The following is a 21,029-nucleotide window of genomic DNA, read 5'->3' as shown; positions in this document are numbered from 1 at the left end:
CAGAGATGAGTTAAAACTCCAGGGATAAGGAAGCAACCACGCTTAACAGAGATTTGGAAACTCCTTGTCTAGAAGCTTCTAAAATCAGGCTCAACAAACACCTATCAGCTGTAATGGAGACAACTTTGATCCTGCCTTAGGGCAGCAGGTGCAATAGATAGTCTCAAGGCTCCTTCCAGCCACACGTTTCTTTTGTTTCCAAACAGAACTAATTAATGGCTACATGGAATTGCAAAAGAACAAATATTTGTTCAGTGTATCTATTCAAAGTTATTAAGAGATGTTAGTGGGAATAGATTTTGGTTTTGAAAGAAGGCTATGCAGACTGGGATAATTTCTTTATGTTTCGCCCCTTGTGCCACATGTCTCTTCCTACTTACAGTAGAAATATCAGGAATCCCCAGGAGAGGACCAAGACCCTCATATTTCCATCAGGAAAATGTAAGGAAATGCAGATGATGTATGGGGAGCCCTGAACTGCAGTGTCTCTGCAGGAAGCATAGCATCCCAGGCCTACCAGAGTTAGTCCACCCATGAAGTGTGGTTGAGACAAATGCACACAATCTGTGCCACATCGCTGCAACAGCTGCAGAGTTCTCAGCTTCAGCATACTGCACGTACACACTTGGCACAGATGTGCGCTGTGTGCAACGTGCCCACTAGAAGAGTGGATGTCACACAAATGAAAGTAAGCTGCTATTTGTGCAAGCTGTTGGATATACAACAAACTGCAACAAATGGCTGAATTTCTCTTCTCCATTAAGGACAACATTTTCAGCTGGGAAGAAAACAGGTAGGGAAAGCTCTCCAAAAGGGATCTTTAAGAGAGAAGTCTTCAGAAGCACAGAACTGGAGTAGGCAGAAGAAATTGCCCTACCTTCAGTTCTGGGACCACTGCCTTATGTCACAATTGGCCAAAGAGATACTTCTATATTTTTCTTTCCCTTGTTACTGTGCCATCTGCAGAGGTGTTAATAATTAATTTCTATTGCAAAAACATGTTTGCATTCAACAGTGACACTTCAGACAGCAATGCACATCTAATTTTGTAGACTTCATTTTTGTACAGGTAACCCCTCTGAAATCTCCTTTATTTCTAGTAGTTTGCATTCTTTCTTATGATTAGGTAGATTTAATTTTTTTTCCTCTTGGTATGCATTTAAAATTGTGTCTTCTTCCTGATCTCCTAGGGACAAGGAAAAATTCAATATTCCACAAAAGGTCCCATAATAATAATAACTGGTTGCAACAGACAAGAATGCGATTCATCATAAGCAAAAATTATGCTGCCACTGGGAGTGGCAATGGCTTTATATCTCATTGCTCCAGAAGCCCTGTCATCAATCTCAACAGTCAAGTTGACACCGTCAGTCCTGAGGAGAAGGTAAATATCTCCCTGACCTTTAATTCTAACCTTTACATTACAAATGGCATAAGTATGAAATGTCTAAAGATTTATATGTGCATTAGTGATGTACACATCTGCTTAGCACATATACACGGTGCATAAGTTTCTGAGAAAGTTGGGACTGTTCAGCCTGGAGAAGAGAAGGCTGCGTGGAGACCTCATAGCAGCCTTCCAGTATCTGAAGGGGGCATATAGGGATGCTGGGGATGGACTCTTCATTAGGGACTGTAGTGATAGGACAAGGGGTAATGGGTTAAAACTTAAACGAGGGAAGCTTAGATTGGATATAAGGAGAAAATTCTTTCCTGTTAGGGTGGTGAGGCACTGGAATGGGTTGCCCAGGGAGGTTGTGAATGCTCCATCCCTGGCAGTGTTCAAGGCCAGGTTGGACGAGGCCTTGGGTGATATGGTTTAGAGTGAGGTGTCCCTGCCCATGGCAGGGGGTTGGAACTTGATGATCTTAAGGTCCTTTCCAACCCTAACCATTCTATGATTCTATGATATGAGAACGTTGTCAAGATAATGTGCAATGTTTTGGATTACACTGAAATGTATGGGCTGTGTGAATGAACTGAGCTTAATTTGTACAATGGCTTTACCAGGTGTCTTTCTAAAGATTAAACCCAAACCTTTTCCCACTTCCTCTGCATGACCCAGAGTGGTAATTTGTGAGAGCATAGTCTTTCTACACCATTTCTTCTCTTTAATATTTGTGCAGATAATTTAATTTTTTTTTTTGTGTAATTCGAGAAAGGTATCTTCCCTACCTATGCAGAAGGGCATAGTAAGTATCAAACCAAGAGTGACTTAGAATAGCGGAAACTCTAAAACACCAAATTGACTTTCTAATGAATCAATTCTACATCATTACTGGATGAAGAGACTGGGAAAAGGCTTTGATAAGAAAGGAACTCTATCCTAGGTGCAAGATGTGAGGAGTTTTGCAGAACACTCAAGATCATCTGCTGGTAATACTTTTTATTGTAACTGAAGTATATCTGGGAAAAGCATTAAAGCCTCAGATAAAATGAAAAATACAACTGTAGCTTTCCGCTAATACACAATGTGCCTTTGCTGAAAATCTTACTAAGTGAACCTATCTGCAGATCAATTTTCTGTCAAACACTTGTTAAGGAGCCAGCCTTAGAAGGTCACAATATGTGAGACATATTAATACACACTGAGCTGATTAATACACACAAAGGTTTTAGAGAGAGAGACAGAGAGTGAGGTATGATCAAGGGTTGTAATTAACAAGCACTGTGCCTTATTAAGGGCTCGAGGTAAGAAAGATAAAGTAAGCCAGAACTGTGGTTAGAACAAAGTCAGGGCTAAGTGGCAAAGTCATAGCTATTGCTTGATCTGGAGGAACAGCTGAGCTCAGAACAGTTTCTGAAAATCTGTTTCTCCTGCCATTCAGGGTGCTGGTTTTCAGACTCGCTGTGAAATCCCAGACATGGTGAATCAGGAATATTCCAGAAAGTGCTGAACAATTTACTGCAGAAAACTTTTCTGTGCTCTACCAAGGCATCTAAGCTTAACAGGTGTAAGGACAAGGAGCCTAAGTCTTTGTTTCCCTTGTTGCAGGCAAGCACAGTGCCACCATGTGCTCTCTCAGCGCAGCCAATGCCAAGTTCTGTCTGTACTTTTTCAGAGAGCTGAGCAAAGGAAAAAGAAACAAAAACATCTTCTTCTCCCCACTAAGTCTCTCAGCTGCCTTTGGGATGGTTGTCCTTGGAGCCAGGGGCAATACACTCGAACAGATTGAGAAGGTGGGTTTCCTTTGCTCTGAAAAGGGGATGCTGGCAAGATACCAGCCAAGAGGCCAATGGTACCATCTGATACAGTTCCTAAGCATCCAAAGGAGTGATGCAAGCAGTGAGCCCTCTAAAAATACCCCTTCTTATGCTATTTCTAACACCAAACTTCTTCAGACTAAATGCTATTACAGTAATTGAGCATGCAATGAATATATCAGTGCTAAAGAAAGTGTTTTGGAAGTATCTCTCCACTCTCCAGAGCTCAAAAGTGGTGGTTCCATTTCACAGAGTCTTCTGTCTTCTCTGGATACCCAAAGTCTTGTTTCTTAAGAAGAATGATTTCAAAGATTTCATGAACTCACCTTCTACAAACCTTCGTGTTTACTCACAAGGACAAATGGGACTATGCCTGGCTGTGTTTTGGGGTAGACTTGCAAGACTGGTTAAGCTTTGAGGTACTGTCACTCAGTTGTGTTCACCCAGTATTTACATTGCAGGTATTTCATTTCAGTGAAGTTTTGAGCAGTACAAGCCGAGGAAACACATACTCTTCTGAGAAGGTGAGACACAGTTGCAGCTCTGAGATGAAGCCATAGGTGCAGGTTTGTCAGCCCTTTTCCTTGCAAACAATCACTTAATCAGAAAGCACAGCAAGGCTGAGCACACTCTCTGTCTAGGACTGCAGACCTGCGTATTACCTCTTTACGGGCCTGGTGAGATCACACATTCCAACAGCTAAGCCTTCTCATTACAGGTTTCTAACCAAACCAGCAGTACCAATCTAAAACATGGTAAGTTTTGATAGCTGCAAAGGTTTGCCTACAGGGCATGCCAAAGGCACCTAGGAACTTTCTCCTCCAAGGCTCTAATCCAGTAGACTTCTGGACTAGTGTGGGCCTGAAGGGGAATTGTTTTGTCATTCTGTACATCTGGTGCAGGGGTACCTGGACGTTGTGTCCTGATGCATTTAATCCAATGCCTGTATCATCTGGGTGGAGTCAGGCTTCTCATACAGGGAGAGCTGCAATTCACCCTCAGGTCCAGTTTTTCATGGTAAAGGCTCAAGCCTACCATGAAACTTCTGTCTTCATGTTTGAAGAGTGAAGAAGATGGAGGAGTCCATTCCCAGTTCCAGGCTCTGTTGGCTGCAGTGAGTGAACCCAGACCAGGCTGCTCTCTCACCATTGCCAACAGGCTCTTTGGAGAAATTACTTACCCGTTCTTCCAGGTAAGTGGACATGGTGTCCATTTGGACAGCTCCTGGAGTTACAAGCTCTGCAGGATTTCTTCCATCATAAAGTACAAAGGGAAATGAAACACAAGGTATCCTTGACATGCACAGCTGGTGTCTAATAGAGCTGATACTTGCTGTGTCATTTTTATCCAAGGAACAAAGGTCTGTGACCAAAAGCAGATCTTTTTTTTCCCCAGTGACTTATCTGTTTCTAATAAGATGATTTTATTCACTATTCCACCTTCCCTTCAGAGTCTGTGTGAATAATGGGACTCTGATTCCTGTTGCTTTTTCAAACAAGGCTTAGAAGAAAGCCTTTGAGAGATTTGTCAAGTAGTCTCAACACCATTTGAGAACATTCCTGACAACCCAGGCAGTGCAAGTGCATACAGATAATTTTCTGAAGAAAACAGGCTTAAGGTATTTATAAGAGTATTGCTAGAAACAGTGCTGTTTTATCCGTGTAACCACCTTTCTCTTTGCAAGTCCAGATTTCATCTTGCATCCAAAACTTTACACTCTGGGTAAAGAGAAATTTTCAGAGACAGAAAAAGGTGACCAGCAGTTTGAAAAAGTTTTGTATTTAATAGAAGTGGTATTTTTTACTATGCATATATCTACACAGAATGATATATATATACAAACACACATATATCTCATTGTGTTATTATCAATACCCGTTATTTGTTCAAAATAAGGTAACCTTCTTCATTTGGTAGTTGGGGGAATACAGGCAGTATAAAAATGATATGTAAGCTTAAAGAAAGGTACCAGGTTTTGATAGATAACTTTTTTTTTTTCTGTGTTGAGGCATTTCTGCTGCTCAGGACAGCTTGAAAAAACAGAAAAATGGGTCTGCAAGAATTTTTTTTAATAAATAACATCTCTATATATACTGAATGCTTGAGTTATTTCAATGAATTCGTTATATATGCCTGTTTTACTCATTCCTTTCTTGCTGATCTACTACATGGAATTGTCCTGCAGCCATGAAATGATCTATCTTATAAAAGTCATCATGTTGTGATAAACTTCTGTCATTTGTACTTTCCAGCAATACTTGGATTCCACAAAGAAATTCTACCGATCAGAACTGGAACCAGTCAATTTTAAATACACTGAAGAAGAAGCCACGGATAAAATTAACTTTTGGGTGGAAAATGAGACAAAAGGTGAAGAATATGTGCGGGTTGTTTGGCTTACAATCAAACCGGCAGCAATATTATGACTAAATTTCAGTTTCCACCTATTTTTCCAGCAGTAGCAAGATTGTTATATATTAAACACTTATTGCAGATTTTTGCTTATGAAATATGCAAATATATGAAATGAAAGTAGGAAGAAGCACAAAAATGCCCTGAGTTCCTGGCTTCAAAAGCTATACATAAATGTTTTCTTATTTGTCTGACAGCATTATACTACTTTCCAGATTTATAGAAACAATTATTAACAGTCTAGTGCATCTGATTGCCTGAACAAAGCAATAATTCTTCTTAATTCATTGTTTTTAAAGGTAAAATCAAAGACCTATTTTCTGCTGGGTTTATCGATCCCTCTACTGTACTTGTCCTGGTCAGTGCTATATATTTTAAAGGAAAGTGGGCAGTAGAATTTAAGAAAGAAGACACTAAGGAAACATATTTCCATCTGAACAAGGTACAGTATATGCAGGAACTGAGACAGCTGGGGAATGGAAATCAGATGTCTGTCTCCTGCAACAACAAAGGGGAGCTATCCTGATCTCTGTTATCCCAGGACAAAAACCTGGTCTTCAGATAGAACAATAGAAAGCTACATCTTCTCTCCAGTTTTATAACCAGATACGTAACTTTCTATCAATTCACATCAGAAGTGGGTCTCATGCAGCTGAGAACCTAGTGAAAGTGCACCGAGCACACGCAGTAGCTTGGGGATTTTGCAACTAAGGATGGTGTTCTGAAAATAGTCTGCTTTTGTGACTGAGTTTGAGGATTCCGTTCCTCTGCTACTATTTACTAATAGAATAGTGTTTGTTTTCAAGAAAAATGAGCTAAAGACAAATTATCTCAGGATAATGTGACCTGGTCTAGTGGGAGGTGTCCCTGTCCATGGCACTCCTTTCCAACTCTGACTTTTCTATGATTCTATGATACGTATACATATGTATACATATATATTACTCATGAAGAATTCAAATTAATAATTGCATCAGGTGCATCAGCTTCCTCATCTGACATGCCAGAATAAAGAAGGATGTAAGAAGGGAGTTGTGATTAAGTAATCTGACACCAGTAGAAATGGAAAAGTAGATTTTATGCTCCTAAAATGGCTAACTTCATTGGAGCTACAGTTAAGAGTGAGGAACTTGCCAATGCTACAAGTACATGAAGCCCATGACCAGTACAAATAATTTTTCTGTACTAAACTCTTATCTTAATACTGAAACCAATTAAACCCAGGGTGATAATTTCTGTATTTTCTCTTAGTATGTTTCATATGTTCCAGAATGAGAGGAGGACAGTGAAGATGATGTTTCAAGAAGGTTATTTTAACATGGCCATCATAGAGGAACTCAAAACAAAAGTCATAGAGCTCCTATATTTTGATAGTGAAATGAGCATGTTCATTCTTCTTCCTGAAGTTGTCTGTGAGGATTTTACTGGTCTGGAACAGGTAATACTTCCTTTTCTCTTTAGTAGCATACATAATGGACTGCAAACAGAGCAATACTTTAACATTGTTCCGGTGTGGTCAGAAGATAAGAATGAAAAACTGAACCTTATTATCTTTTCTTTCTGTTCATTATGGTCAATACCACCTTACAGCTTGAACGCACCCTGACATATGAAAAACTATCAGAATGGACCAGCCCGGATAGGATGCAGCAACTGAAAGTGAAAGTGTACCTGCCTCAGTTCAAGATGGAGGAAAGTTATGTTCTCAACAAAATTCTCCAGGAGATGGGAGCGATTAATGTTTTTGACTGGGGAAAAGCTGATTTGTCAGGAATCTCTAGGAAAGATGGTTTGGTTGTGTCCAAGGTCATCCAGAAGTCATTTGTGGAAGTCAACGAAGAGGGCACTGAAGCAGCTAGTGCTATGGGGCTTGTTGCAGTGCCTCTGTGTCTCCCAGTTTCTTATGAGTTCAAAGCTGACCATCCATTCCTCTTCTTCATCAGACACAATCCAACCAATACCATTCTCTTCTTTGGAAGGTATTCCTCTCCTTAAGTGGAGTTTATTTTGAAAATTAGATCTTTCTCTCCACTAAGATCCCCATTGGCAAGATGAACACATTTTCACTAGGCTTTATCCTGAAGTGTTATCTTCAGGTGTGTTTACTTTTAGGAGACCTCATTAAAATGACATCTACCCTAAAATACACTACGTGATACTTGCCAAAAAGCTGTAGGCCTCTGAAGACATCTGCATATAAAATCTTGTTTTGAGTCTTTCTTACTGCAGTATGTCTCCAACAAACCCATGATTTTAGTGCCCTAAAGATTCTCCCACACGAAGCAGACAGGAGGGTAAGGATCTGCATTAAAATGCTAAACTTGGGTCCTCGGTCTCTTTTAGATTTACCCACCCATTCTTGGTATAGGTCCCAAGGGAAATGCCATATTGTATCAGAGTAATAAAGTATCCCTGTGGGACACCTCCTTTAAATATTGATTGGGGTAATGGTTCAAGCTGGAACTCTCAGTATTTGTACTCAGAAAGCAGAGAAAGATTTTTCTGGTGTAATTTTGCTCGTTCTCAAGAAGGGCAGACCCATTGCTATTTTTTTTCCTGCTGGAAGCCCTGTATGTGCTAGGAAATCTACCAACTTCTTCATAAACTTCCACAGAACAAAAACAGGGTTTCAGAACAATGGAAGACCTTTTGTGACAAGGCCTACTCTGCAATGGCTGGGAACTAGACACTTGCTTGCATAAAACTTTAAGCAGTGAACAGCCATTCTCACTGGTAAGAACCATCTCTCTTTGTGCCTCAGGTACCACGAGACTCTTGTTCCATCTAGTTTTCATCAAAAATAGTAAAATAATCTATAGCAGTGGTATTTAGATGGCAGCCTGTATTTGTTCCATTTACCACACTAAGACCACTGCAAATTAAATAGTAAATGTAGTAGTGTGCAGTATTAAGTAGGTGGAGGAATAGTCTAATATAGCAAGTAAAAATAAGGGTAATACTTTAATAAATGTGACACTGAAGTTGAACTCCTATTTTAAAATACCTATTATGCTAAGTTTAGGCACTGGACAACTTGACATTAGGATAGGTAAATCCTAAACCTTGCTTACTGCTTCTATCTTGCATTTGATTTTACCAGGGAATTAAGAGTCCAGTTTTAGGACATGGCTGAGCCAGCCTAATGCCACTGAGGAAGAGGATGCTGCTCCCCTTGGCTTCTTCCTTTCATGTGGTTCTGTTCCCTCCCCTGTGCCACCACTATTGCTTGCCTTACTGGCTGATGAACAGTTCTCTGGGACATGAACCAAGAGGAACATTTTTGGTAAAGTGGATTTCCTTGCTGATGACCTAGTTCCCTAAACCACCTCCTGGATGTTGTGGAGTGGGTGGTGGGAAGGCATAGCAAGGGGTTACAGAGAAGAGAGCAGCCTGCCCAGTTTGGCAGTAGGCAGTGTCCAAAACCACAGATACATGAAAAATACTTGCTTTTAAAGGAAAACATATTCCACCTCTGATGACACGCTCTCTTTTTCCTGTTGTTTGCTGATGGGAAGAAAGTAAGCACTGTGAGCATACTAGTGCTATTTCAGAACTGCAGATTCAAAAGGCTCTTTTAAATGCTGAGGTCTGCAGGAAAAATGATAGTAAATTAGAGTATTCAATACAAATTCAGTTGTTAAGTAAAGCAGACTCATGATAGTCTGTGGAGCTGTTTCAGATTGCTGCAATTTCAGCATGAAATACAAGCTGAAATAGTAAAATTACCAGTAGAGGTACAGTTCTCACATCAATTAGACGCTAAAAGACAAGAACACCAAACACAGGCTGCGGGCTTTTCTGATTAATAGGGTATGCAAAAAATAACCACACCTGTTTTTCAAAGACCACCATTGGTATTTTGCGTACATCTGGTTTGTTTCAAATATAAATTACTTACAATAAAAAAAAAATCCAAAAAAAAAAAAAGAAAAAAGACTGAAATCATAGAATCACAGACTGGTTTGGGTTAGAAAGGAGCTTAAGATTATCTAGTTACACCCCCTCTGTCATGGGCAGGGACACCTCGCACTAGACCATGTCACCCAAGACTCTGCCCAACCTGGTCTTGGACACTGTTAGAATGTATTAGCTTACATAATCAGACAAACATTTTCAGACGGACCAGCGATCTTGCAGAAGGATCTAGACAGGCTGGAGTGTTGAGCAATCATCAATGATATGAAAGTGAACAAGAGCAGATGCTGAATTGTGCACATGGGATGGAGGAATGCCAGCCCCAAAAGTGCAAACTGGGAGAGACACGGCTGGAGAGCAGCCCTTCAGAAAGGGATCTGGACGTGCTGCTTGGCAGTGGGCTCAGTGTGAGCCAGCAATGTGCCCTGGCAGCCAAGAGGGCAAACCACAGTTTCTCTGGAAAAAGGCCTCCCTTGCAGGCTGAGAGAGGAAAGCCGGGGCAGGAGCGGTGCCGTATTGGAGCGAGAACAGTGGAAGAACCCAGCCAGAAAGGGCCAGGGAAGACCTGACTCGGGATGGTGCTCAATGCTACAGAGGACAGCAGAAAGTCCCGGGCCCACGCAGGGGCCAGCCTGGGAGTCCCGGGCCCATGCAGGGGCCACCCTGGGAGTGCTGAAGGCTGCCTCCCTCCGGATGCGGGGCACGAGGGCCAGCTGCGTGGAGCGCGAGCCGCTGCCTTTGGGCTGCAATGACCCAAAGGAGCCCCATGAAGGGACTGTGCTTGGCTGCGGAGGAAGCAAAAAACCCCTGGGACACTTGCTAGTCTAGCCTGGGGGCAAAAAAGCCTTCCCACCCCCCCCAGCTGCAGGACACGAGGGGCCACCTTCGTGGTGCATGAGCACCAGGCGATAACCCAGAGCACCAGGAGCACAGGAGCCCTGGCAAGTGGTCATGCTCAGTGCTCAGAGGAAGGCAAAAAACCCCCGGGGCCAGTGCCAATCTGCCCTGGGGGAAAATTCCTTCCTGACCCCAGCGCTGGCGGTCGGCTACTCCCTGAGCACGGCAGCAAGACCTGCTCCTGGTCCACGGGCTGGTTATGCCTCCAAGGGGACACTGCACCTGCCTTTTCTGCCTCTGCCCAGAGCCATCTCAGGGGCTTCCCACAACAGCAAAATGCTGCTGGCCTCATCTACCCTGGGAGCAAGAACCCTTGCAGTGCCTGGCACCGCAGCTCCAAAGCACTGCCGGGGGGCTCTGGCCTTATACTGCCCAGGGCATTGTGATGCTGTGTTCGCGCGTGCTGGCACTATGACACACGGGTGATGGGGCCCCCTGCTGCTGCTGCTGCTGCTGCCCTTTGCCCAGCGTGCCTTGGAGAAACATCTTTGGGGTCTGGCCTTGAGGAAGTGACTGTGCCCAGGACGCCCAGGGGGATGTCCCTCCCCATAGTGGCCACACAGTTGGCACTGCTGCTGGGTGGCCCTGGAAATTAATCCCCATGGTCAGACTGCATCAGTAAAGTCCTTTATACCATGCTGAGTTATTTGAGTGTGGTGATCGCAGTGGTGAAATATTTACAAATGTGGGATTCTTTTGTCCACTCATATGGCATTTACATATGCGAGATTTGTTTCTTTACTGCTCATTTATTCTATTATTTAATAAAGATTAATAGTTTTTTTTCAATTGAATTATATTTGCTTTTGTACATTATGATTGTCTAACAGACCATGAATATCCTGGCAGATAGATTCTGCAGGTTATTCACCTGCCATAGTAAAAAGTAGGTATGGATGATCTATGAGAATGGCCTGTGCAGGTACTATGGCCTTGTTGCCATGACCTGCTAAGAATGAAAAATTAAAAGCTGACCCTCAATCAGTCTTTAAATCCTACTGGCTTGTTAAAATCGTTTCTGAATATTTGAATACTCTGGGGTCCAACTTAAAGTCCATAAAATACGTAATTCATTAGTTTCTCATATCTCTTCTTCTGCCATGCCCTCCCTCAGACCTCTAACTCATCTCAGTACTGCTGTTCTGAATATTTTCTTCAAAATGAATTTGTAGCAAGACATGCTTTCTCCTCAGAGCCCTTCTGCCCTCCTCGACATGTATGCCATCGACAGTATAGTTTGACTTCAGGTAAGAAACTTTGGCCTCACCTAATTATAAAGGAAGCTGTGGCTGTGCTTTCAGCAAGTACAAGCTATAAAGCACACCAGTCCTTTGTCTCCAGGTATGTACTTCTGCATTTTGGCAGACCAGAGCACCTTTCAGGGTTGTTTTGGTCTGGAAATGAAATAGAAAGTTTTGGGTTTGTTCTAACATGGAAAAAGTCCACTTCAAAACCCTCTGAATAGAAGGACCATCCCACAGCTGGCTCTCCTTTGAATTGCATTATTTTTGAGACATCAGATGGTCACTGTCCATGAGGAATTTCTCTCTGTTCCACTGCATAGAATCTGTGATGAGTAGTTGCATATATACAGAGCTTCGGCAGTGTTTTGCACTCCCTGGTAATGCAAGTATCTTTCCTGAGCTGTATCCATGGATGGTCACTAATGGTGGACTGCAGTGGGAACTGTTTCCTTGCTCCCAGCTTATGGCACTGTGACTAGGTCTCATTTTCATGTAGTATTTTGGGATCTTCAGCTTCACTTGACTATCAGATTCACCTGATCTGATGTTGCAGATAGGTGTATTGAAAATGTACTATGGTTTGCTGGATATACTTGTAACACTGTTTATCCTCAGTTTTGTTTGTTTCTCATCTGACTCTGGATACCTGATATGGCACGATCACAGTAATGTGTAAATTCAAAAGAACTGCATGAGACAGTTGAAGATCTGAATTCCAGTTGCTTTTGTACAGACTTATAAGTTACAACAAAAGCTTATATAAGTAATAGTTTTAATTGGGTCTACTTCAATAAATAAAGGTTAACCTGCTGTAGATAAAGGACAAGTCTAACATTGGTCTACCTAGTGCTTCAAATTGCAATGAATCAAAAGATCCTGACGAAAGGTAGTAACTCAAAAGATGACTCCTTCAAGGCTAAGAGTGGGAGTGTCTCAAATGGTACAATATATATCACTAAGAGCTCAAAGAATCTGTTTAGGTTCAGCTGACAAGTTGGATTTTTACGTGCTTCTTTGAAGTTTGTGGGTAAGTATTTCTCCAAGTGAAATATAATTTCTAATTTGTATTCTTTAATATGGGAAAAAGGTGATATTATATTTAAGAACTTTAAGGTAAGTATACGACAGATATGTAAAAAGACAGCATATACAATAATTTTACCTTGCCTTATCAATATATCTTATACTGTTTGTCAAATACTTCTGGTGTGCAAAATACAAGTCCTTGTACATCATAGCTTTGAGTAGAAATACTTTGTAGTTGAAAATCTGGTGTCACATTAAAACTGTTATCTTTCAATTTTAATAATTAATTTGGTAATAAAAGCATTTTTCCTTTCTCAGTCTCATTCTCTGGATAACACAGGTGAGGCATGGTATGATGATTCCCAAATTCTGTGGTTCCACAGTCACTAGCACCTGGTTGTTTCTCAGGTTGCTTCTCAGGTCGTATAGATCAAACACATCTGCTACAAACTGCAGGTATATGCTGCTATTCCTCCAACTTTAACTGTTTTAGAGATATAAAAACAGTATGCAACTTTATCGTATTTGAAAGAGAGAATCACTGCAGGTTTCAATGAATATCCTTAGCATGTCACATTCCTTTGCATGTACAGGACCTTCACCTGACTGAACAAATGCAGCTCTGTGCTCTTTCAAGCTGTATTGCCAAAACATGTATTTATGTTGTATATGCTTATGCTTTTTCTCAACAAAAAAGCATCAGCAGAGATTAAATATCCACAATGGGACTACAGGAAAGGACCCCCCTTATTAAATTTGTAGTTCAGCATCTAAGCAACTGACTGGATTTACAGAGAAACTTATTCCTGTTATTCCTGTAAACTACAGACAAGCAACGTCCAAATTTCTGGCTGATTGTACTAAGCAACAGTGAGAAGTAAGAGTCGACTACCTTTGATTTAAAGATCTCAAACATCATTCAGAGTCCTCTGGATGGCCATAGGGACATTCATCCATTCATATTTATCATATTGAAGCAGGGATGAGACTATCTATTTCCTAAGTCAAGTACAAGATACTATCTTTATGATGAGGTAGTATCTTGCTGAAGGAAAATAAACATGCATTCAGAGATAAATGGGTCAGGAGTTACAATATTTCTAATGATCGCAGAATTTGTAAGCTTCATACCATTCATTGGTTCAGCACCACAAAAACTGTAAAAACCTAGCAGTTTCTGGGCTATTGACAGTCCTTTTTAAAGCAAGTGCTACATATGACCACTAGACAATCACATTTCTGTTTTTTTAGACAGCATTACATTTAACAATGGGCTCCATCAGTGCAGCAAATGCAGAATTTGCTTTTGATGTATTCAAAGAGCTTAAAGTCTACCATGCCAACGACAACATCTTCTACTGCCCCCTGAGCATAATTGCATCCCTGGCCATGGTTTACCTGGGAGCAAGAAGTAACACTGAATATCAGATGGAGAAGGTAAGTTACATAAATGGATTCAAACTTGCCTAGAAAAAGAGTGGCATGGCATTCCAAACTGTGAAGTTCGGATCTTCATCTGAGTTTTCACTTACCATCATTGCTCTTCTCAGTGAAGAGCAAGAGTGGACTTTGGTTTCCATTACAAAAAAACAGTCTTGAAGAACTGTTAAGACAGAATCTCTTACATCAGCTTTTATTATTTCACAGACCTGATTCCTTCCAGGTGGAAAGGTCAACTTGTAATATGCAAAAGAGGAAGCAGAGAATAAAATCATAGAATCACAGAATAGCTATAAATCACAGTTACAAATACAGTACAATAAGGTTTATAGACTGAACATGATTAACTGGAAAAGAAGGGACCTAAGCTAATCATCATAGTCACAAATTTTCAGTGTGGCACATGCAGTAAAAAATAATAATAAAAAAAAATATTTAAACCTCACATGAAATTTCTCAATTCATCCATGTGTTAATCAGACCTGTTTAGTCCAAACCTGTAGTTTCAACACAAACACCAGTGACTCTCAGTAGACTTCACATACTTAATTTTTTTCTATTGTTACTTCCAATTGCAGGCTCTTCACTTCGACAAAATTGCAGGACTTGGAGGAGCTGTTCAGACCAAGGTACAAAAATCTAAGGTAAATTTATTTCTCTTTCACATTTTTCTCCTGAGAATAGACTGTTCTGATGGTGCTTCAAGTAGGTTCAATACCTTCCCAAACTTTTGCTAACATTCTTAATTTAAGAGACCTCACTCCTATGGTTTCTGATTCATCACTGAGGTTAAAAACAAAACCAACCAACAAACAAAAAGAAACAGGAAAAGAAAACAGGATGCACATGTCTCACTAGAACAAGTGACAGAACAGGATTGGATGTTTTGGGCACCAGTCTACTTTCTTGTGGAGACGAGCATATGCACACCTGCAAGGAACACTTAAAAGGGGCTCAGTACCTAGAACCAGGTTACAGCAGTCAGACTCCAAAGTGGGGCAGGAAGATGCTTTGTCAGAAAAAAGCCCAGAAGCCTCAATGGCTGAAGGGTAACCCCATTGTTCAAAAGCTGGAGGGACTTTTCCAGCCTCCAGTTCTCACTGCTACCCCAAGAGCACCATGAGAGGGCCCAGTACCTTGATACCACCTGTGTGCTTTCCTCAGTCTGCTGCCTTCATAAAGGTAACACCAGCCATGCTCCCTGGCCTGTCCCTGTACACGATGAGATCCCCAAGCACAAAGTGAGACTTGCAAAGAACTGTTTACACTTTTTTTTTCATAATAAAGAAAAATAAAGGTAACACCATCTAAAGCATTTAGTGGCTGGTTAAGCATTTGGAAAAGAGCAGTTCAACACCATTCTCCTCATCAAATGAAGTTCCAGTCACTTCTATCATTGTGCACATTCTTACACACTCAGCCTCTGTCACATGGAAAGCTATTCCTAAGGCATTAGATGGTTGATCTGTATCTTCATCATATTATAAAGCACTTCCTAGTCATCTAGCACTCTTATCCTATCTCAACCTTCAGCAGAAAGCTGCTGTGAAAATGCAAGCAGAAGCTTGGAGCTAGAGGCCCTGTATGACAACTTGCCAAATGCAGTCATTGACACCTGAACTTTTGTTTTCCTCACCTCACTTCTACAATTTCACGTTCATTACAGAAGTTATCTGCTTGTTATCACCTAGAATGAGTGTCATCATATACTGTGAATTAATAGTACATCATTAATTGCTTATATTGAACATCCCTCCCATGGAGATCTTAGACTGTAGTAGATGTTCCTTTGCAGATGTCCAGATACTGTTTATTTTTCCATGTTACTTGTGCCTTATAAATGATTCTCTTCCTTGTAAAATAAGCTAACAGCTGTACCTTTTTATTTTCTTACCAACAACTTTCAGTGTGGCAAGTTTGTGAATATCCACATACTTTTCAAAGAACTTCTTTCTGATATCACTGCACCAAAAGCCAATTATTCACTCCACATTGCCAACAGACTCTATGCTGAAAAAACGTCTTCGATCCTACCAGTAAGTTGTACATCACGGTGATTTTTTGCTAAACTCTGTGTAAACCTGTAATCCAGGAAGAATGGCCAGAGAAGTGATCTGTTAATCCACTGGTGTGGACCTCCATGGCTTTTCCCTTTGCCACAGCACTGACAGTAGCAATCCTAGGCAAAAAGATGACCCTATTAAAAAATGAATGGAGTAAAAGCCAAAACTTTTTGGGAATGTAATTCCTCTCTCCCTACTTGCTCCTATTTTAATAGTTCATTTTTTTTTTTCCAGGAAATTATTTGATTTTAGCACATTTCTTCAATTGAAAACCTCACCTAGAAACCAACTTCTGGAAGTGTCAAAATCTTTCATTTGACATTTTCAAAACAAAGGTTACAAATACTCCAGATCAAAGAAACTTCTTTTTTTTAAAAATAAAGAAAAACATTTTAAAATAAAAGGAGTGGACATAATGATAATAAAACAACCTGATATGAACCTGAAACAGTGGTTTTGGATCAGGTTTTCTTCAATAAAACATTTAAACTTTTCTAATATATATTCTCTTAACTGGTAAAGTAGTAAAATTGCCAGATCTGAAAATATCATGGATCAGAATATTTTTTCTGGCCCAGTTTCAGCAGGTTCTTCCAGAAAGTAAGCAATGAGAATAGCCTAACCATGGCATCACTATAAAAATCCTTTTAGCCATGTTTTAGGTCACTTTCATACTGTTTTTAAAAGAATGACTAGTGTGGTGGCTACACTTGCTGTCTTTACAGATTTACTTAAAATGTGTGAAGAAACTATACAGAACAGGTCTGGAAATGGTTAACTTCAAAACAGCATCAGATCGAGCCAGACAGCTCATTAATTCCTGGGTGAAAAATCAGACAAATGGTAAGGTCAGACAAGATTTTGAAGTATACTTCCCTCTCACAACTGTATTTGAACAACTTGACTAAATATTAGAGAAGAGATTTACACTCCAATCCCATCCCCATTTGTAGATATTTCCTGTGGAAAGGCATGACTTAATTGCACCTGTGTGGCAGTGACAGTGTGTTTTAAACATACCTGGCAGAGGCAGAGATGCCAGGATGTGCACACTTTATGTGCACACTTTCTGTATCTGGAGAGCTTAACTCATGCAAGGTTAGTCCCAACACTGGCATAATTTTACAAGGATGTGCTGGATGGGTAGGTAACACGTGGGTTTCCTGAAATGAAGTAATGCACTCACTAGGCTGATGGTGGGAAAGAAATGACTCATGAGCTATGTACCTTTATTGGGCTGGGGTGGGACGAAAAGCAATATGAGAAAGAAGCACTGTAAGAAACACAGTCTGTATTGCTGATTCCCTCTCCTTTTCCTTCTTTTATACATAAATTTTTTCTAAGCACTGGAGACATATACCACTCCTGATCCTACCTGTCTGTTTGCAGAAATGTCTGGCCAGATGCCAGTAATTCTGTATTAAATCGTCCTTATGAAAAGGAATTCCACATACAGACCTTTTAAGAAAAGGAGGTCAAACCAAGAAGCAGCATGTTAATTGACCTCTAAAATTCAAGACTACTGCTGTGAAACTTACCACTCTCTGCCTTGCTTCTTCCTTAAAGGACACATCCAAGATTTTCTTGAGCCACGCTCTGTTGATCCGGATACTCTGTTGGTCCTTGTGAATGCCATTTACTTCAAAGGGATATGGAAGACAGCATTTAAAAAAGAAGACACTCGGGAATTTCCCTTCAGCATGACAAAGGTAGGGGGCATATTTTCTGGCCAAGAAACCAGACTGGGGCTTGCACAGGCAGCAGTCTGGGCGTTACACATACAACGTGATGTGGTCATTGGCCAGGTGATTTAACTGGTCTCCTTGCTGTCAGGTTTGCGAGATATGTGTCTGACCTGAGCACACAAGCAGGTAAGAGAGGAAAATGGAGACACAGGTCTCTTTCAAAGGCAGCATGCTTCAAGATCAATTCCTGTCCCTTTCAAAGAGTTTGTACTTTTGCCTGCTTAAAGAAAAAATCACTCCCCAGTCACATTATCTCACATTTGTGTTTCTGCAGCAAGAAAGCAGACCTGTGCAAATGATGTGTCAGAACAGTACCTTCAAAATGGGAACTGTGCCTTCAGAGAAAATTAAGATCCTGGAGCTGCCGTATGCCAGTGGAGAGCTGAGCATGCTGGTGCTGTTGCCTGATGATGTCTCTGGTCTGGAGCAGGTATGGTCCTGGCAGGGGAAGCAGAAGAGGTACCAGTTCAGTGGGACCTGGCTGCCACCAGATCTTTTGCTGTTCATTTACATCCCAGTTGCCTACCCCATGGCTGTGTGCAAAAGGCCCCAAGTGCTACCAAGTGCTCAGGCTGAGACCGGCCTCCTAGGATAACTCTGGAGTCAGTCTAATAACACAAAAGTAAAGAAAAGTAGTGCTGCTGCAGCCCTGCAGAATAGGATGCATGTATGGGCAGATATTTTTTTTCCATTGACAGGTAATTTCACCTCCACCCCCAAAGAAACCGTTGAGGAAATGCTGTTAAAACTGATAAGAACCAGGCATTCTTTGCAGGAATCCCAAATTTTACATATTTATTTAGTATTCAGCAAAATCCTCATTAAACTTCATAAATAGGGCTCCTTTCAAAAATTGCTATGATTATGACATCATGGAATGAAAAAACAGGTTAAGCATGATCTAAATAAAATATTCTTGATTATGAAATGGTGAAACCAAGCTAAACTAACTGATCAATAACACTTCATCAATTAAGACTTCAGAGTGTTGTGAATATGGAGATGGAAAGGAAAGACATAAAATACATCTGGAAATTACACACCAAACAAAGAAAATAGATATAAGGATATAAGATATATTACATACGAGATATAGGGAAGAAATTCTTTACTGTGAGGGTGGTGAGGCACTGGAACAGGCTGTCCAACGAAGTGGTAATTGCTCCATCCCTGACAGGGCTCATGGCCAGGTTGGAGAGAGCCTTGGGTGACATGGACTAGCGAGAGGTGTCCCTGCCCATGGCAGGGGGTTTGGAACTTGGTGATCCTAAGGTTCCTTCTAACCTTAACTGTTCTATTATTCTATGAAAACAGAAGTGACTTGAATCTAACATCAACATAGAAAGAATTCATGATCATACAAGAACAGAAAGTGAGAACAGAACAGTTAGTAAAAGAAAACATCAAACTGCTTTAAGTCAGATTGAGTGAGCCATATGCATGAAAGCTAGTAAAAAAAAAATTTTTAGAATGTGTAACTGTTGGGTTGTGTCTTATGAGACATAAGATAAATTGGACAAAAGGGGATGTGTCAAGTGAGTAAGAAACTGAATAAAAGGACAGTGACATAGGCAGTACTAAAAAAGCAAATAATAAACTACGAGAAGGATGTTGATAGGATGCACTTTAGGAAACAGTCTGGCTTGTTTTCTGTATGATAGCCTTGATTAAAAGGAATGGTAAGAAGAAGTTGTATTCACATCCCAGGTGTTTAATTTCCTACTTCTTTTCACAGCTTGAGAAAAAAATCAACTTTGAAAAACTTACGGAGTGGACCAGTCCCAGTGTGATGGAAAAGAAGAGAGTGAAAGTGTACCTCCCAAAAATGAAGATTGAGGAAAAATACAACCTCATAGCTGTTTTAAAGGCCTTAGGTATGACTGACCTGTTCAGCTCTTCAGCTGATCTGTCTGGCATCTCTTCAGCAAAGAACCTGAAAATATCAGAGGCTGTCCATAGGGCATACATGGAAGTCAATGAAGAGGGCACCGAGATGGCTGGCTCAGCAGGTGTGATTGGAGTTGTCAAACATTCCCATGAGTCTGAAGAGTTTAGAGCTGACCACCCTTTCCTTTTCTTGATCAAACATAATCCAACCAACAGCATCCTCTTTGTTGGTAGATACTGTTCCCCCTAAAGAAAGAAAGAGCTGGAAATAAAGCTTGTCTTCCCCTCAGAAACAGATCCCCTTTACTGTAGGATTGTAGTGTAATCTCATCTCTTCAGTGTTTTCTCCAAATGGAAAGCCTAATCTAAGAAATGCCTATTCGGGAAACTTCCATAGCAAAGACATACCTGCAGGTGAGGAAACAACAGCAAGTATGTTTACTCCTTTCCCTTCTTATACTAGTACCAGGATTGCTTGAGCTGAATAGAGACTGAGCCCACAGAGACTAGATTCTCCCATCAGCTGAGAAGGGGCCAAGTGATTTTCATTAAGGGAACAAGTTGTTGTGGTCATCCCATTCCCCAGTACATTCTGTTGACAAACCCAAGTTGTTCCTGAAAACATGGGCTTTGATATCTCCAGTCTGGTGCAGATGTTTGTGATTAAGATTCTGCTATGCATGGTTTTGACTGGTCCCTGTGTACATTTCAGTCATTTTTTGCTTAGCTGTTGGGAAATGGTGTACATGTCTCCTCAGCAGAGTTGTCCTCTCACCATGACTTACTCGCCTAACTCCGAATTTCAGAGGTTCTCCAAAGTCATGGAGAGTCTCCTTTCAACTTCAGTGAGCAGAAAAAGACCTTAGGTGCAATTATGCCTTCTCACAGAGCGTAGATTCAAAGCCTGAAGCACGAATATATGGATGATCCATAAGATCCAAAACTCAGTGAGAACTGTCAGACCAAAGAGCTGTCTGAATTCCTGTTGAAAACATTGGAAGACATGTCAAATTTGAGCACATTTTGATTTTTGTAAAAAATTCCTGCAAGAGGTATTAAAAAATCTGATTTCTCCATGTGATGATTCAAGGCTATATCTCTTGTTTTAAGAAATACATGAGAATCCTAATATTCTCTGCCTTTTTCTTTCTATGTGTCCCTTGCCATCTGCAAATATGGGTATATTGGCTCAATGC

The 21,029-nt window shown here is 40.8% G+C and overlaps 1 protein-coding gene across 2 annotated transcripts; it reads left to right on the top strand.

Moving 5' to 3' along the window:
* Window positions 1-2,283: 2,283 nt before the first annotated feature.
* On the top strand, window positions 2,284-20,868 carry LOC133208629 (ovalbumin-related protein Y-like). 2 transcript variants are annotated; one of them, XM_061346639.1, is made up of 11 exons: window positions 3,783-4,396; window positions 5,457-5,574; window positions 5,916-6,058; window positions 6,887-7,054; window positions 13,950-14,135; window positions 14,717-14,782; window positions 16,046-16,174; window positions 16,927-17,044; window positions 17,768-17,910; window positions 18,221-18,376; window positions 19,682-20,868. In XM_061346639.1, the coding sequence occupies exons 1-11, from the start codon at window positions 4,241-4,243 to the stop codon at window positions 20,081-20,083; spliced, it is 1,785 nt and encodes a 594-aa protein (XP_061202623.1). In that variant the 5' UTR covers window positions 3,783-4,240; the 3' UTR covers window positions 20,084-20,868. The 2 variants fall into 2 exon arrangements, with proteins under 2 accessions (XP_061202624.1, XP_061202623.1); XM_061346640.1 differs by lacking the exons at window positions 13,950-14,135; window positions 14,717-14,782; window positions 16,046-16,174; ... (2 more) ...; window positions 18,221-18,376; window positions 19,682-20,868 and adding exons at window positions 2,284-3,180; window positions 3,666-3,728; window positions 7,207-9,450 and having other exon boundaries at window positions 3,830-3,849; window positions 4,228-4,396.
* The last annotated feature ends 161 nt before the right edge of the window (window positions 20,869-21,029 follow it).

The sequence above is a fragment of the Neopsephotus bourkii genome, unplaced genomic scaffold (assembly GCF_033783945.1).
Source record: "Neopsephotus bourkii isolate Nb327-2 ecotype Australia unplaced genomic scaffold, CSIRO-AGI_Nbou_v1 NB_272, whole genome shotgun sequence".
Taxonomy (NCBI): domain Eukaryota; kingdom Metazoa; phylum Chordata; class Aves; order Psittaciformes; family Psittacidae; genus Neopsephotus; species Neopsephotus bourkii.
This window is presented reverse-complemented; position numbering and strand designations above follow the sequence as displayed.

Excerpts from the sequence above, each read along its gene's own strand:
- LOC133208629 (XM_061346639.1), top strand. The coding sequence starts at position 4,241 with ATGAAACTTCTGTCTTCATGTTTGAAGAGTGAAGAAGATGGAGGAGTC. Across the intron at positions 4,397-5,456 it reads TTACTTACCCGTTCTTCCAG|CAATACTTGGATTCCACAAA; the intron begins GTAAGTGGACAT and ends TGTACTTTCCAG. Across the intron at positions 6,059-6,886 it reads CATATTTCCATCTGAACAAG|AATGAGAGGAGGACAGTGAA; the intron begins GTACAGTATATG and ends CATATGTTCCAG.